Here is a 14,442-nt window from a genome sequence, read left to right on the forward strand (position 1 = left end):
GTAACCCCCAATTTTTTTTCTGTTCCTGTTGCATGAAGCATTGTTTTCCATCCTTTGACTTTCAGTCTGTGAATTTCCTTTTGGGTTAGATGAGTTTATTGAAGACAGCATATGGTTGGATGTTGTTTCTTGATCCTTTCTGCCCGTCTGTTTCTTTTAATGGGCGAATTGGACCATTTACATTACTGGTTATAACTGTTATATATTGGTTTACTTTTGACATGTTTTCTTTCTGCTGTTGCATCTTTATCTTTCCATTCTGTTTGTCTACCTTGCTTAGTGTTTTTTTTCCTATGTGTATTTAGACTGCCTTTCAGTGTTCTTTGCAGGGTTGGCTTGGTGAACATGAAGTTCTTCAGCTGTTGTTTGTCATGGAAGTATCTTATTTCTCCATTGATTTTTTTTTCTCCGTCAATTTTGAAGGACAGTTTTTCAGTATACATCAGTCTAGGTTGGAAATCATTTTCTTTTAGGATCTGAAATGCTTCACTCCATGCTCTTCTTGACTTCATTTTTTGTGTTGAGAAGTCTGTTGTGATTCTGCTAGGATTTCCTTTATAAAAGGTGATCTCTCTTCTCTCTCTAACAGCTTTTAATATTCTATTCTTTTGTTGGATTTCTGGGATGGTGATTATTATATGTCTGGGTGTAGTTTTATTTTGATTATGGATATTTGGAGTTCTATGTGCTTCACTAATCCTAATGGCAGTTTCCACTCTCATGTTTGGGAAATTTTTAGCTATTATTACTGTGAATAGCCTCTTGATACATTTCTGTTGTCCCCTTCTTTTTCATTAATCCCTATCTTATGTCATTTTCCTTTCATCACCTTGCAGCTGTTGAACTGTTATTTCCTGATTTCTTGTTATTTTTAAATGATCTTTCCTTTCTTGTTCACTAGCTGCAATCTTATCTTTGAGGTCTGAAATTCTATCTTCACTTTGATTGAGGCAGTTTTTACAACTTGTCAGGAATTTTTGTTTTCTTGTATATCTCTTTGCATCTGCTTTATGCATTCTGTTTGTTTCTTATATTGTTCATCCAGGGATTCTACCTTTTTATTTAGTTCCTCCAATTTTTAACTGTGTCTTCTTTAGATATGTTTAGCATCTCTTTCATTTCTTTTATCATTTGTTCTTTTACCTGGGAGATTATTTCTAGTTTGAATTCCTTTAAAGCTTCCTGTAGTTGCTTCTTTATTTCAGTTGCTATTATTTCAGATATTTCATGTGTATGGTACATATTTTCTTCTATGTCCATGACTCCTAGGCTTTCTTGGGATGGGCTGGAGTTTGAGATTGCATTTTGGTCTTTCATTTTGTTGTTTTCTTATATTTCTGTTTTTCAAGTGTTATTCCATGGCTTCTCCTGGGTGTGTTGGAAATTGTCTCCTATTCCCTGGGCTCCTGGGACTGAATGGAGGTTGCTGAGCGTGGTCCAGTCAGGCCCTCAGGCCCTCCTGTGCCACCTATGTGTTCTAGGATGCATGGTGGGCACCTAACAACTGTGCATGATGGTCTAAAGCTCTCCCCCGGCAAGGGCCAATGCTCTGGAATTCACTTCATGTACTCTCAACTCCCCTGATTGAAGAAGGTCATTGGGCGTAATCCATTAGGGCCATAAAACTTCCCAAGGCTAGTCTAGTGTGGCTGGCAGCTGGGTGGGTCCTTGACCACTGGGGGCCTTTGGATGGTCCGCAGGACTCACCCTAGTTGGCAGCTGAGTTTCTAGGATTGAAAGAAGGCCACTGGGTGTGGCCCAGGCAGGCCTGAAACCTGCCGAGCCCCACCTTGTGTGGCTGGGAGCTGAGTGGGTCCTTGACCACCACTCTCTATGGATTTTCCTATTCTGAATATTTCATATAAATGGAATCTCACAATGTGCAGCCTTTTGTTTCAAACATCTTTCAATTTATGAATGCTTTTAAGGGTTTTATATGTATAGTATATGTCAATACTTCATTCTTTTTTATGGCTTACTAGTATTTTGTAGTGTAATTATATCACATTTTATCAGTTAATAGAGATTTGGTCTGTTTCTGCATTTTTAAAAGGTACTGCTATGAACATTCTTGTACATCTTTTAATTTGAATACCTATTTTTAGTTCCTTTGAGTACATACCTAGGTATGAATTGTTGGGTCACATGATAATTCTCTGTTTAATTTACTGAGGAACCATCTAACCATTTTCCACAGTGTCTGTACTGTTTTATATTTACACTAGCAGTATAAAAATATTTTCATTTTTCAACATTTTTGCCACTTTCCATTAAAAAATATAGTCATCCTAGTGGATTTTTAACTTTTTAAATTGGCTATAAAAATGAATAAAGTATAGCTACCTGCTATAACATGTAAGAACTTTTATGGCAAGCGAAAAAAGCCAGACACAAAAAGCCACATATTGTTTGATTTCATTTAAATGAAATGTCTGAAGTAGACTAATCTTTAGAAATAAGAAGTTGAGCCCGGTGTGGTGGTGTACTCCTGTAATCCCAGCACTCGGGAGGCTGAGGCAGGAAAATCATTTGCAAGTTGGAGACCAGCCTGGGTTATGAAGACCAGCCTGAACTGCATAGCCGAGACACTGTATCAAAAAGACAAAAAAGAGAGAGAGAGAGAGAGAGAGAGAGAGAGAGAGAGAGAGAGAGAGAAAAGAAAAGAAAAAGAAATAGGAAGTTGAATAGTTGCCAGGCACTAAGAGGAGAGGACAAATAGGGAGTGTCTATCTAATGAAGTATTTTTGTGCTGATAGAAATGTTCTGGAATTAGTAGTAAAAGTTTGTATGTGTACTATGAAACATTGAATTGTGTAGTTGAAAAGGGTGAATTTTTATGCTATGTGAATTATGTCTCAACTTTAAAAAGTCTCTTTAAGACTGGAGATAAGTTTTCTGTTTTAATTTTAATTGCAAAAAATAAAGAACACAATTAAAAAACAGCAAAGAACCTGAATGGACCTTTTCCCAAAGAAGACATACAAATGACCAAACAGGTATATAGAAATGATGTTTGGTATCACTGATCAGCAGACAAATGTAAATTAAAAAAACACAATGACATAACCTTTTAGGATGGTTGTTTTCAAAAAGAGAAAAGATAACAAGTGTTGATGAGAGACAATACATAAAGAACCCTTTTACACTGTGCCTGGAATTATAATTGGTATGGCCATTGCAGAAAACAATATGGAACTTTCTCAGAATATTTACTGTATATCTACCATATGATCTAGCATTCTTATTTCTAGGTATGTATTCAAAGGAAATGAAATCAGTATTTTGAAGAGATGTCTGTATTATCATGTTCATTACAATATTCATGATAGACAGATGTAGAAATAACCCAGTGTCTGTTGGATGAATAAAAGGAATGTGGTATGTAATAGAATATTATTTATCTAGAAAGGCAGAAATTTTGCCATTTCCACCAACATGGATGAATCTGAAGGATATGTTAAATGAAATAAACCAGACACACTATATAATCTCACTTATACGAGGAATCCCCCTCCCCTGCCAAAAAGATCAAATAAGTAAGAGAGAATGGAATGGTGGTTACCAGGAGTTGACAGTTGGTCAAAGTGTTGGTCAAAGAATGCAAAGTTTCATTTATAAGAAGTATAAACTTTAGTCATCTTATGTGCTGCAGGATGGCTATAGTTAATACTATATTGTATGCTTGAAATTAGCTAAGAAGGTAGATCTTCAATATTCTTACCACATATAAAAAATAACTGTGAAGTGACTAATGTATTAGCTTGGTTGTAGTAATCATTTGACAGTATATGTGTGTGCATATCAAATTATCATGTTGTATAAATTAAATATACACATTTTGTTTCTCCTTTATACCTCAGTAAAATTGGAAAAAATGTAACATTTCCTTCCCACGTTTTTTGCATCATGCATGCCATGTTGAGTCACCATGTAAAGTTGTACAGGTTGTAGACTTAAAAGTAATATGCCCAGAATGTGAAATGGGGACTGAAATTAGGCCATACTCTGCTAACTTGGTGCTGTCTTTTTCTCAGAGGAAAGTACCATTTTTTCATTTTCTAGTTCAGCTGCCCAGAAGGGATATTTTAGTCTGATTTGTCTTCTTGAAGAAAGTACTTTTTAGTACTGTGTGTAAAGATTCCATGTGTTCTAGTGGAAATCCTACTGCAATGGGGGACTGTATTTTTACCCTGCCCTGGAATTCAGACTATCTCACAGCATTTACCCTGACTGGGACTAATAACCAGTTATAAAATGCCTGCTCCATAATTTCCCAAAAACTTTTGAGTTTAATTTACTCTGAGATATGACTGTTGTAGCAAAAGTTTTAAACTACAGGCAGCAGAAATTGATTTTGCATAATTTAAGCAAAATTAGATGATTGAAAGAATACAGTAGGGTTGCTCAAATTCAAACTGAAATGCTTGGAAAGGCCTCCATTAAGGTCAAGGAATAATGAACTTGAGGCGTTTTGATAGCGTAACTTTAGTACTTAGTCTTTAATCAGGTTTTAAAATTCAAGGATGGAGAATTGATTATTCTAAAAACAGATTGAGATCTCATATTAGAGCAATATCAGTAAAAGAATGTTGAACAAATCAAACAGTAGCAACCAAAAGAGGTAAAAACACAAAGATACTAATTTCCAAGTAGAGATGTTGAGAAAGCCTTTATTTACTTAGCTTTGTTTGCTTGTTGAGACAAACTCTCTCTGTGTAACCTAGGCTGGCCTTAAATTTGCTATGAGGATTAGGCTGACCTGAAACTTGCAATCTTCCTGTCTTAGCCTGCTGATCGCTAGGATTACAGATATGTACCACCATGCCAAGTTTAAGCCTTTAAGTGTATACATCAGGATCTCAGAGGAAAGATCTGGGATAAACAAGAATAATAAGGATAACTGAAATAATAGACAACATTTAAATTGGTGAGGAAGAGAATGAGAGGCCACACACCTCTCCAGCTTCAGTAGTCTCCTAAGGCACATACACTTTCAGGTAAGAGGGCAGGTAATTTGTAGATAGAGGATTGCTCCTATTTGGGGGAAGAAATGTTATTTTCAGAAATTGGAAAAAGAATCCAAGATATGTGACTATACCACTGTGCTGGGAACATTCCATTTCATAACAGTAGAATTGCTATATGTAGATTTTAATGAAATGTAACTTTCTGACATAAATAAAATAAATTATATATCCTTTTTAATCTAACATTTATCATTTATACTGCACCTGGCCCTGTGCTAAGTGTTTTATGATTGTCATCATATTCATTCCTCACAACAAATGAACGATACACAGTCTCCTCGCCCCGTGTGTGTGTGTGTGTGTGTGTGTGTGTGTGTAGTGTTGGGGATAGAATCCAGCGTTTTGTGCATGTGAGGCAAATGCTCTACTACTGAGCTATACTCCCAACCAGTAGATATTATTAACTGTAGTTTACATGTGGGTTACAAGAGTGTCTGTTAATTTTTCTCAAGGTCATATTGAGAGAAAGAATGGAAACGGGACTCAAATGTCTGAGTTAAGACATATTTACTCCATATAAAATGATATAACAGTGCAAACATTGCTACAGTTTAGAATTATTAAGCCTTTACAGCGCACCACATAGTGTGCTGAGCATTTTGTATGCCTTATCTCATTCAGTCCTCATAACAACCTTATAAAGAAAGTACTGGTGTTATTCATGCTTAATAAATAATGAATCTGAGGCTTAGAGATGTTAATTCCATGGCAGTCATATCATGAAAGATAGAGTTAGGACTTGAATATTTTTCTTGCTTTTAAAGCCCATGTGCTGGGGTTGGGGATTTAGCTCAGTGGCTTAAGTGCCTGCCTTACAAGTGATGGTCATGAGTTCGATCCCTGGTACCGATAAAAAATTTTAAAAAATTTTTTAAAAAGCCCATGTGCTTTACTAATGCACTCTGTTCTTCTATCAAAGATAACTAAACTTTAGAACACTGCCTCTCTTCCATGGCTGCATATTAGGATCGCGTGGGAGCTTTTAAAAAAATCAGTGCCAAGCCTCATCAAAGATACTGATTTGATTTATCTGGAATGTGTATCAAGTCACTGGATTATTATTTTTTACTGGTATATCTCTGTAGTACACAATGATCATATTTATTGTGGGGGAGATTTTGCATGTACATAATCAATCCTATTTATTTTTCCATCTCCTTTCCCTTCCATCCCTCCCTGCTCTCTCTAACTCTTGATCCCCATCCCTTTTGAAAAAGCCTTATTTCTATTTTTTATTCAATTCTGTTTTTTCCACCCTGCAAAAGTTTAAATATCACATAGTTTCTCTTGCGTGGCAAACCCAAAGTATAAATAAAGAACAAATTATGGTAGATAGGTCTTTTTCAAACAGATTATTTTTAAAAGTTTCTATTCATTTAATTTAATCAATAAATAACACTTTCTAAACATATATTCTAGTAAGATGTATCAGTTAGCTATCATTACAGTGCCATATGTAACAGCAGTTGCAAAATTCTTGTGCCATTAAGCACTTACTAAGCAGTTACTATCACAGATCTAGAGACCAGCTGATTAGGAGCACTCTGTTAGGCAATTCTCATTCAGACTGAAATGACTCTCCACTTTTTGTTGCAGGACTATGGATAAACCAGGGTGGCTATACTTCACTTATCTCTCATCCTCCTTGGACCAGTGGAATCGCAGGGGCTTGTTTCTCTTGTGGTTCCTTTCATCACAGTGATAGACTGATAGGAAGGACATGTCCAATTCGGGATATGTTCTGTTAGCCAGAGGAAGTCTTGAGGCTGAGCTAAATACTAGAATTTGGAAAATAAACTCTTTTTTTGAGTGTGTGTGTGTGTGTGTGTGTGTGTTTGTGATTGTAACATTCATGCCAAAAGCTGAGATGGGCCCAATAAGTCAATTTAGACTGACAAAGAATGATAAGCATAATACATCAGTAAACTACCCAATATATTAGAAAATGATAAATCATATTGCCAATAACAAAATAAATTCTAGAGGGCAGTATGTTGACCTAGAACTAAGAATCAGAGTTTTTACAGTGTTCAACCTAGAAAGAAACCTGATCTAGCATTGCCTTAGCCATTTTTAAATAATAAAACAGATCTAAAAAAAGAAGAAATTTACTCAAGTCCATAGGTAGACAGAAATGGATCTAGGATGCACATTTCCTGTCATTGTTTATCTTACATTACAATATTCCAATATATAGTCATAGAATTTCCTTTTCCTAAGGGGTTCAAAATATGTCTTGGAGAGGTATTATAGCCATTATTTCTGTTCTGGATTATAGTCTTTTAAAATTTTTTTTTAGGATGACTAGTAAGAAGGAAAGAAAAGATAGGGAACCTGCTTGTACCTGGAGTTTACTGCCGACAGAGAAAGGTGAGTAATTGAATAAAGAGGGCATAACTTGTATAAGCATGTTCATTCTCTTTTTCTTACTGTTCAATCTTTACATTTTTGTTTATATGTATATATGTATGTATGTATGTATACTGTGATATTATGTGAATGCAATATTTGCCTATTAATAATCTCTTGAAATATACTCCCCCAAATGAGGAAAAAGACAGAAAGGTGAAGTGGCAACTGTGACTCCTGTTGTTTTCATAATCTTCAGAATATTGTACCTTTAAAAGGCTCTGCTTGGTGTGGTGGCACATGCCATTAATCTCAGCACTCTAGGAGACTGAGGCAGAGGATCAGAAGTTCATGCACAGCCTGGGCAACTCAGAAAGACCCTGTGTCAAAATTATAAAAGGAGGGACCCCTGCCGGGGACATAGCTCAACAGCACAATGCCTGCCTAGTAAGTGTGAGGTTGTGAGTATGATCCCCAGTACCAAAAAAATAAAGGGGAATGGGGAGCCAGAGGTACAGCTAGTGCAAAGGCGCTGGGTCTAGTTGCTAGTTCTGCCAAAAAAAGATTCTTATGTCTCTCCCTTTGTTGTAACCATAGCATTTTTACAGGAGCTTGCACAAAAGAGCAAAAAAATAAGTTTGTTGGAATCCTTTTCCCAGTAGCTGATTCCTTAACTCCAAGGAATGTTTAGCTACGGAGAACAGTATCTTGCTCATTTCTGTGATATTCTAATGTCTGACTCTCCAGACACTATTTCCTTCCACTCATCTTTACCACCTATCAGATTACTTCTCCCCAACTATAAGTCTCATGTTTTTAAAGATGTGCTAGTAGCAAAAAAACTAGGAATGAGTGAGGTGTGGTGGTGCATACTTGTAATCCCAACACTCTATAGTGCTGAAGCAGGAGCATCGTGATTTTGAGCACAGCCTGGGAAACTTAACTATTTAGTAAGATCTTGACTGAAAATAAAAAATAAAACAAAGGGCTGGGGAATGTAGCTCGCTCCAAAGGTCCTAAATTCAGATCCTAGTACCACAAAACAAACATAAAACAAAGCAAAATCCACTAAGAATGTAGAGCTGTGTGTGTTTTTGTATATTCTTATTTATCTATATGTACAAGTGTTTAGACTGAGTGTGAATATATGTGTTTAAAGTAGTTCATTATATGTATCTGTTGAACTAATATTCAACAATGCCTTACTCTTTCCCATTACCAAGTTAGGCTCAAAAGAATCTTCAGTAGAAGAACAGGCTAATGTTCAGTGGAAATCAAAACATAAAAAATACTCACTTCAGTTATTTTACACATCTTTATGTTCATGCATAAGTTTTCCTTATTAACAATAAATTAAAACATCTATACCCTAAATATACATGTAAGGAAAGTTCTTAAATTTTAGGTTATGTAGGATTTTAGCTATAAAGTACCTTTTTGGACAAGTTAGCCAAGATGTGAGATGACTTACTTTCTTTGTTGTATTTGTGTTTGAGGAATTGCATGAATGGCTATAGCATTGTAGGTAAATTATTGTATCGTTTCACATTTTGGTGTAAAGCTATATTTGTGCTACTCCTCATCCAATTAGCCTATCCAATCTCAGAACTGTTTAACATTCTCTGGCTTCATTTTTGTGGAAAGAGCTTATAGGTAGATGTCGTTTGGATTTTATCCTTTTCCTGTTTTGGGATTAGTGCCTCCCATAAACTCAGCTTTTCATTCCTGTCTTCCCCCTTTATTCATTGGAGCAACAATTATTGGTGTGTGTGTGTGTGTGTGTGTGTGTGTGTGTGTGTGTGTGGTTCTGGAGATTGAACATAAGGAGTACTGAACTGTAACTCCAACCCTTTTAACAATTTGTAAAATTTTGAGACTGGGTCTCACTGAGTTGTTCAGGCTAGTCCTCCTGCCTTAGCTTCTCAAGTAGTTGGAGCTATAGGCAAGCTCTGTTATCTCCAGCTTAACAATTACTGATTATTTTGGCAATATCTACAGTGCTCCGAACTGTCTTACCAAATAGGGCTTCTGAATCATAAGTAATATATTCAAATAGATATGCAAACACTGGAAGTATCGCTAATGGTATTTAGCAGACTTGTACGGCTAGAAGAGACTAGCTGTCTATTTATGGAGGTTGGGGTTGCTGCAAGGGATCAAACCCAGTGGTGCTCTACCGCTGAGCTACATCCCCAGCCCTATTCATTTTTTTATTTTGAGACAAGGTCTCTCTCAATTACCCAAGCTAGCCTAGAATTTGCAATACTCCTGCCTCAGTGCCCTAAGTAGCTGAGATTATAGGCATATGTCTTGGCACCTAGCTTTTTTAGAGTTATCTAAAATTGTAACTAGTGGGCCAAATCCAGTCTGTTGCCTATTCTTAGGGTTAAAGTTTTACTGAAAAGTAACTATTCATTTACATACTACCTATGGCTGCTGTCATGCAAAGATCACCAAGTTGAATAATTGGAACAGAATCTTAAAAGCCCAATCTGCGTATGAATTTTTACAGAAATGTTTGCTAACTCTTACCCAGTTCAGCATTCCTTGAACTGAACTTTATCAATCATTGCTTTCCAGCATTCAATAACTTTCATGTTAGAAAGGGTGTAGTAATTTAAGAGCAGAAAATATTGTATTAAACAAAATTAAATACTCTATTTTTTATTGTAGAAAAGTAAAGAAGCCTTTCATATGGCAATATGCATTGAGAAACTCCAAGGCCATAAGTGTTGCATTCTCCTTGATCCTTGATTTATTTGACCAGAGAGCACCTTTTTTTTTATAGTTCTCTTATTAATGTCTTATAGAACAGTGTTTCAAGGAATACTGACTCTGGAAATTCTGGCTTAGATATTCATTTAACAGAAGTTTAAACTCATGACTGATTTTTGACTTATTTTTTTCTAGTTGCAGGTGAAATACTATAATGTACTTAGTGCATTATAGTATTTAAGCATATAGATCTCAGATGAACTTGAATGTAAATTAAAGTTCTCCCATTTACTAGAATTGGATGTGTTACCAAATGCTATGGCAGGACTGGATTTATAATTTGCAAGGTTTATTACAAAATAAAAGTACAGTGCCACTTGTTCAAATATTAAGAGTTTCATAACAAAACAGAGCATTAAACCGTCAATGCATGGAGAGCTGTATGACTATACAGATAACATATTCATGAAGCTAGCTTGATTATATGTTTGAATTTCCTCAATTGTCACACGGAAGAATACTTATCTCATGGGATTATTATGAAAAACTGTAAGTATATATATAAAAGACTCCTGTGACATTATCTACAATGGAATATGCAATAATGAATGACTTGTCTTTATTTCAGAAGCATTTATAGCCATATTCAGTAAATATTTACTAAGTACCTATGATGTACTGGGCACCATGTTAGGTACTTAGGGTGCTGTGCTGAAAAATAAGAGATTATCTCTCTGCTGTCATATATTTTTTAGTGGAAAAGACAAGCAAAAAATAAACAGATTGGGGATATAGGTCAGTGTTGCAGCAAGGTCTTAAATTCAGTTCCAGTGCCCCCCAAATAAATCAATATGATAGCTATAAGTTGTAATAAGTTCTATAAAGTGAAAAATAGGGTGCTGGAAAGAGGAATAATAGGATTTGTTTTAATTACATATTTGGGCAAAATCCTCTTCTAGGAAATAATAGGATGAGATAGAAGGATGAGAAGAAGCTCTCCATGGAAAAAGCAGAAGGAAGAATGTTCCAGGTAGAGAGTATAGCTAGTGCAAAGGCTCAGAATTAGGAAAGAATATTGAGCTATTGAGAAACTGAGACTAGGTCATTGTGGCCTTAGTGGAAGAAGTGAGGAGAAGATACAAAATGAAGCTGGAGTACCGGGTAGGTAGGAACAGATCATAGAATACCCTGTAGGATGAGGTAAGGATTGTGAATTTTGTACCAAATGCAATGAAAAGCTCTTGAAGGATTTTGGACACAGTGATGGTAGGATCTGAAAGGTTCTCGCACTAGAATAAATTACTGTACAGTTACAGCGGTGATCTAACGTAGTGGAAGGCCAAAGCAGGAACGCCTATCACTTCCTGCTTCTTCCTCAGCCTTAATTGCAACTTCCCTCCTGTTTGTGGGTGAAGAAAATTCCAATCAGCTCCTCGTGCCTCATCAATGCCCTCCATAAGCATCATCCATGGTCAGAGGTTATATGTATATCCCATACCCCACGTTCAGGTAGAGAAAGCCAGGCCACTGGTGGTCATGGACTTCTCTTCATGTCCTTGGAATAAAGGCTGTTTTTACTTTATATTCTCTTTTTTATTGCGCCAAAAACTCTTTCAGGATCTAGTTGGTATTTGTAGAAATTCACAGTGGCTGTTGGGCATGGGTGGACAAGAGTAGACAAGAAGGAGGCTGTTTCAGCAGTCTAGGAAAGTCTAAATGCCTTGGACGTAAGTGATATTTGAGAACACACTGAAAAATAAATGAATTTGAGAATTACTTTTGAGACATTAATGATAGCCCTTGGTAATTGACTGATATGTAGAGAATTTAAAGGACAAAAAAGGATGACTCCTAACATTTTCCTAAGCTACTAGATGACACTGTTTATCTGAGATTAGAGATTCCCGTAGAGGATTGTTTTGGAGAATAAAGGAGATGTACAAACCAAAATCTCAGATTTAAATATGCAAAATTTGAGGCATCTAAGTGGAGATGGTGATGGTGGTATTAGTCATAGTTGTTTGCATTGTTGTTTAGGATTCTATGATTATTAATTCTTGGTGTTGCCTCTTTAGATTACAGAGAATTGTACAAGAAACATCTAAGAGAAAAATATCTGAAATTTGGAGATGATAAATGTTACCACCAGTGCAAACATATCAAATCACGACTGCTTCTTGTAAAAGAGCATGGTGTATCAGAAAAGACACCACATGGAATCCCTCAGCAAGATCATTTTATAGACATGGAACATGTATTTGATCCTAATGAAGAAGGCTCCACCTCATCTAGAACTGTGGTGCTTCAGGGATGTCCTGGGACTGGGAAAACAGTTGTGGTACAGAAGTTTATGTTTGACTGGGCAGCAGGAATGGTAACTCCAGGCAGATTTGACTATCTCATCTACATCAACTGCAGAGAAATAAGCCATACTGTTAACCTTAGTGCTGCTGACCTGGTCACTGATACTTTTCAGGATATAAGTGGACCAAAACTGGACATTATCTTTAGATATCCAGAGAAGCTTCTATTCATTTTTGATGGATTTCCTGAGCTGCAGTATCCTATATGTGATCAGGAAGAGGATTTTAGTGTTAATCCCTGGGAGAAGAAGCCAGTAGAGACACTCTTATGCAGTTTTTTGAGGAAGAAGTTATTACCTGAATCCTCTCTCTTGATAACTGCTCGACTTACAGCAATGAAGAAGCTCCATTCTCTGTTAAAACAGCCTATCCAGGCAGAGATACTATGGTTTACAGATGCTGAAAAAAAAGCATATTTCTTGAGTCAGTTTTTAGAAGCTAATGCAGCAATGGAAGTCTTCTGTAGTTTGCAAGGAAGTAAAGGCAGTGACATTGTATCTTCTCTTCCTTTAGTCTCCTGGATGTTATGTAGTGTCCTACAATCACAAGTAGATGATGATAGGACTCTTTTGAGGTCTCTTCAGACCATGACTGACATGTATCTGTTCTATTTTTCTAAGTGCCTTAAAAGCCTTATAGGCATCTCAGTGTGGAAGGGACAAAGTTGCCTGTGGGGTCTTTGCTCTTTGGCTGCAGAGGGATTGCAGAAGCATCAGGTTCTGTTTACTGTCAGTGACCTCAGAAGACATGGGATAGGAGCTTATGATATCAGTGGCCTGTTTCTTGCTCACTTTTTGAAAAAAGCTGAAGGAGGTGTTAATATCTACACTTTTCTTCATTTCAGTTTCCAAGAGTTCTTGACTGCTGTGTTCTATGCCCTGAAGAATGAGAACAGCTGTTTGTTTGGTGATCACAAGGGGAAACCATGGCAAAAAATATTCCAATATGGAAAAGGTTTTTCGTCACTAATGATACAATTCTTATTTGGCCTTTTACATAAAGGAAAAGGAAAAACTGTGGAAAATACTTTTGGAAGAAAAGTGTCTCCAGGACTTAGGGAAGAGTTACTGAGATGGACTGAGAGAGAAATAAAGGATAAGTATTCTAGGCTAGAGATTGAGTTAGTGGACTTGTTTCACTGTTTGTATGAGATGCAGGAAGAAGAATTTGCAAGAAGGATAATTGATAATTTACAGTCAATTATGTTTCTTCAATCTACCTATACAAATATGGACCTTTTGGCTATGTCGTTCTGTGTAAAAGGCAGTTTTAGTTACCTGTCAATGTCTCTGAAGTGTCAGCATCTACTTGGATTTGATGAAGAAGTACAAGCCTTAGCATTCATGCCACCAGCCTTAACATTTACTCGGTGAGTATATTTATGCTTTCTTCTAGGATTTTTGGCTTTCACAGATAATAGGCCTATTTATTTATGTATTTAGGCACATGATCATTTCTAGCATTGTGAATAGTCATCTCAGTTTTTCATATATTATATAAATCAGTAGAGTAAGGAATTATTGATTATCTAACATGCATTGAGCACGGACTTAGGTAGATTCTGAAGGAAAACTAACATTTTTGAGCACTTATTATATACCAGGCACTGCACTTAGTCACTGTAAGAGTGTGTGTGTATGTGCGTGCATCTGTTGTGCACATACATACTTGTGCTTGTGCAGTAGTAGTCACTGTCATTCTGTAGATATGCTTTATAATTACAAAGTGTTATAAGCATTTTTCATCAATATTATAATTAAGGATTCTGCTATTTGGTGTAGATGGCCATTCTGGAAAATGTTGCAAACCTATTATTAGATTGATTGTTATTCTTCTTCACACATACTTCATCACTGATGCCTCAAAGAGCTCTAGGTTAGTAGGGGGCAGAGCTAGTGTATCTTTTTGTAAAGTCCACTAAACCTTCACAGAGGATAGAGAGATAAATGTCAAAGAGCAGTAAACCACTTTTATTTTATTTTATCAAC

General features: G+C 36.3%; 1 protein-coding gene across 1 annotated transcript in view; it reads left to right on the forward strand.

Annotated features, from left to right (window-relative positions):
- Nucleotides 1-14,442, forward strand: part of LOC101787577 (NACHT, LRR and PYD domains-containing protein 12) — a 42,545-nt gene that overhangs the window by 14,063 nt on the left and 14,040 nt on the right. Inside the window, exons 2-3 of the mRNA XM_063245572.1 lie at nt 7,327-7,397; nt 12,167-13,823. Coding sequence (XP_063101642.1) covers nt 7,328-7,397; nt 12,167-13,823 — 1,727 coding nt within the window. The 5' untranslated portion in view covers nt 7,327. The remainder of the gene's footprint in view (nt 1-7,326; nt 7,398-12,166; nt 13,824-14,442) is intronic.

This window comes from Cavia porcellus, unplaced genomic scaffold (genome assembly GCF_034190915.1).
Source record: "Cavia porcellus strain 051 isolate PalLab524CR breed Dunkin Hartley unplaced genomic scaffold, mCavPor4.1 scaffold_3, whole genome shotgun sequence".
Classification (NCBI taxonomy): Eukaryota; Metazoa; Chordata; class Mammalia; order Rodentia; family Caviidae; genus Cavia; species Cavia porcellus.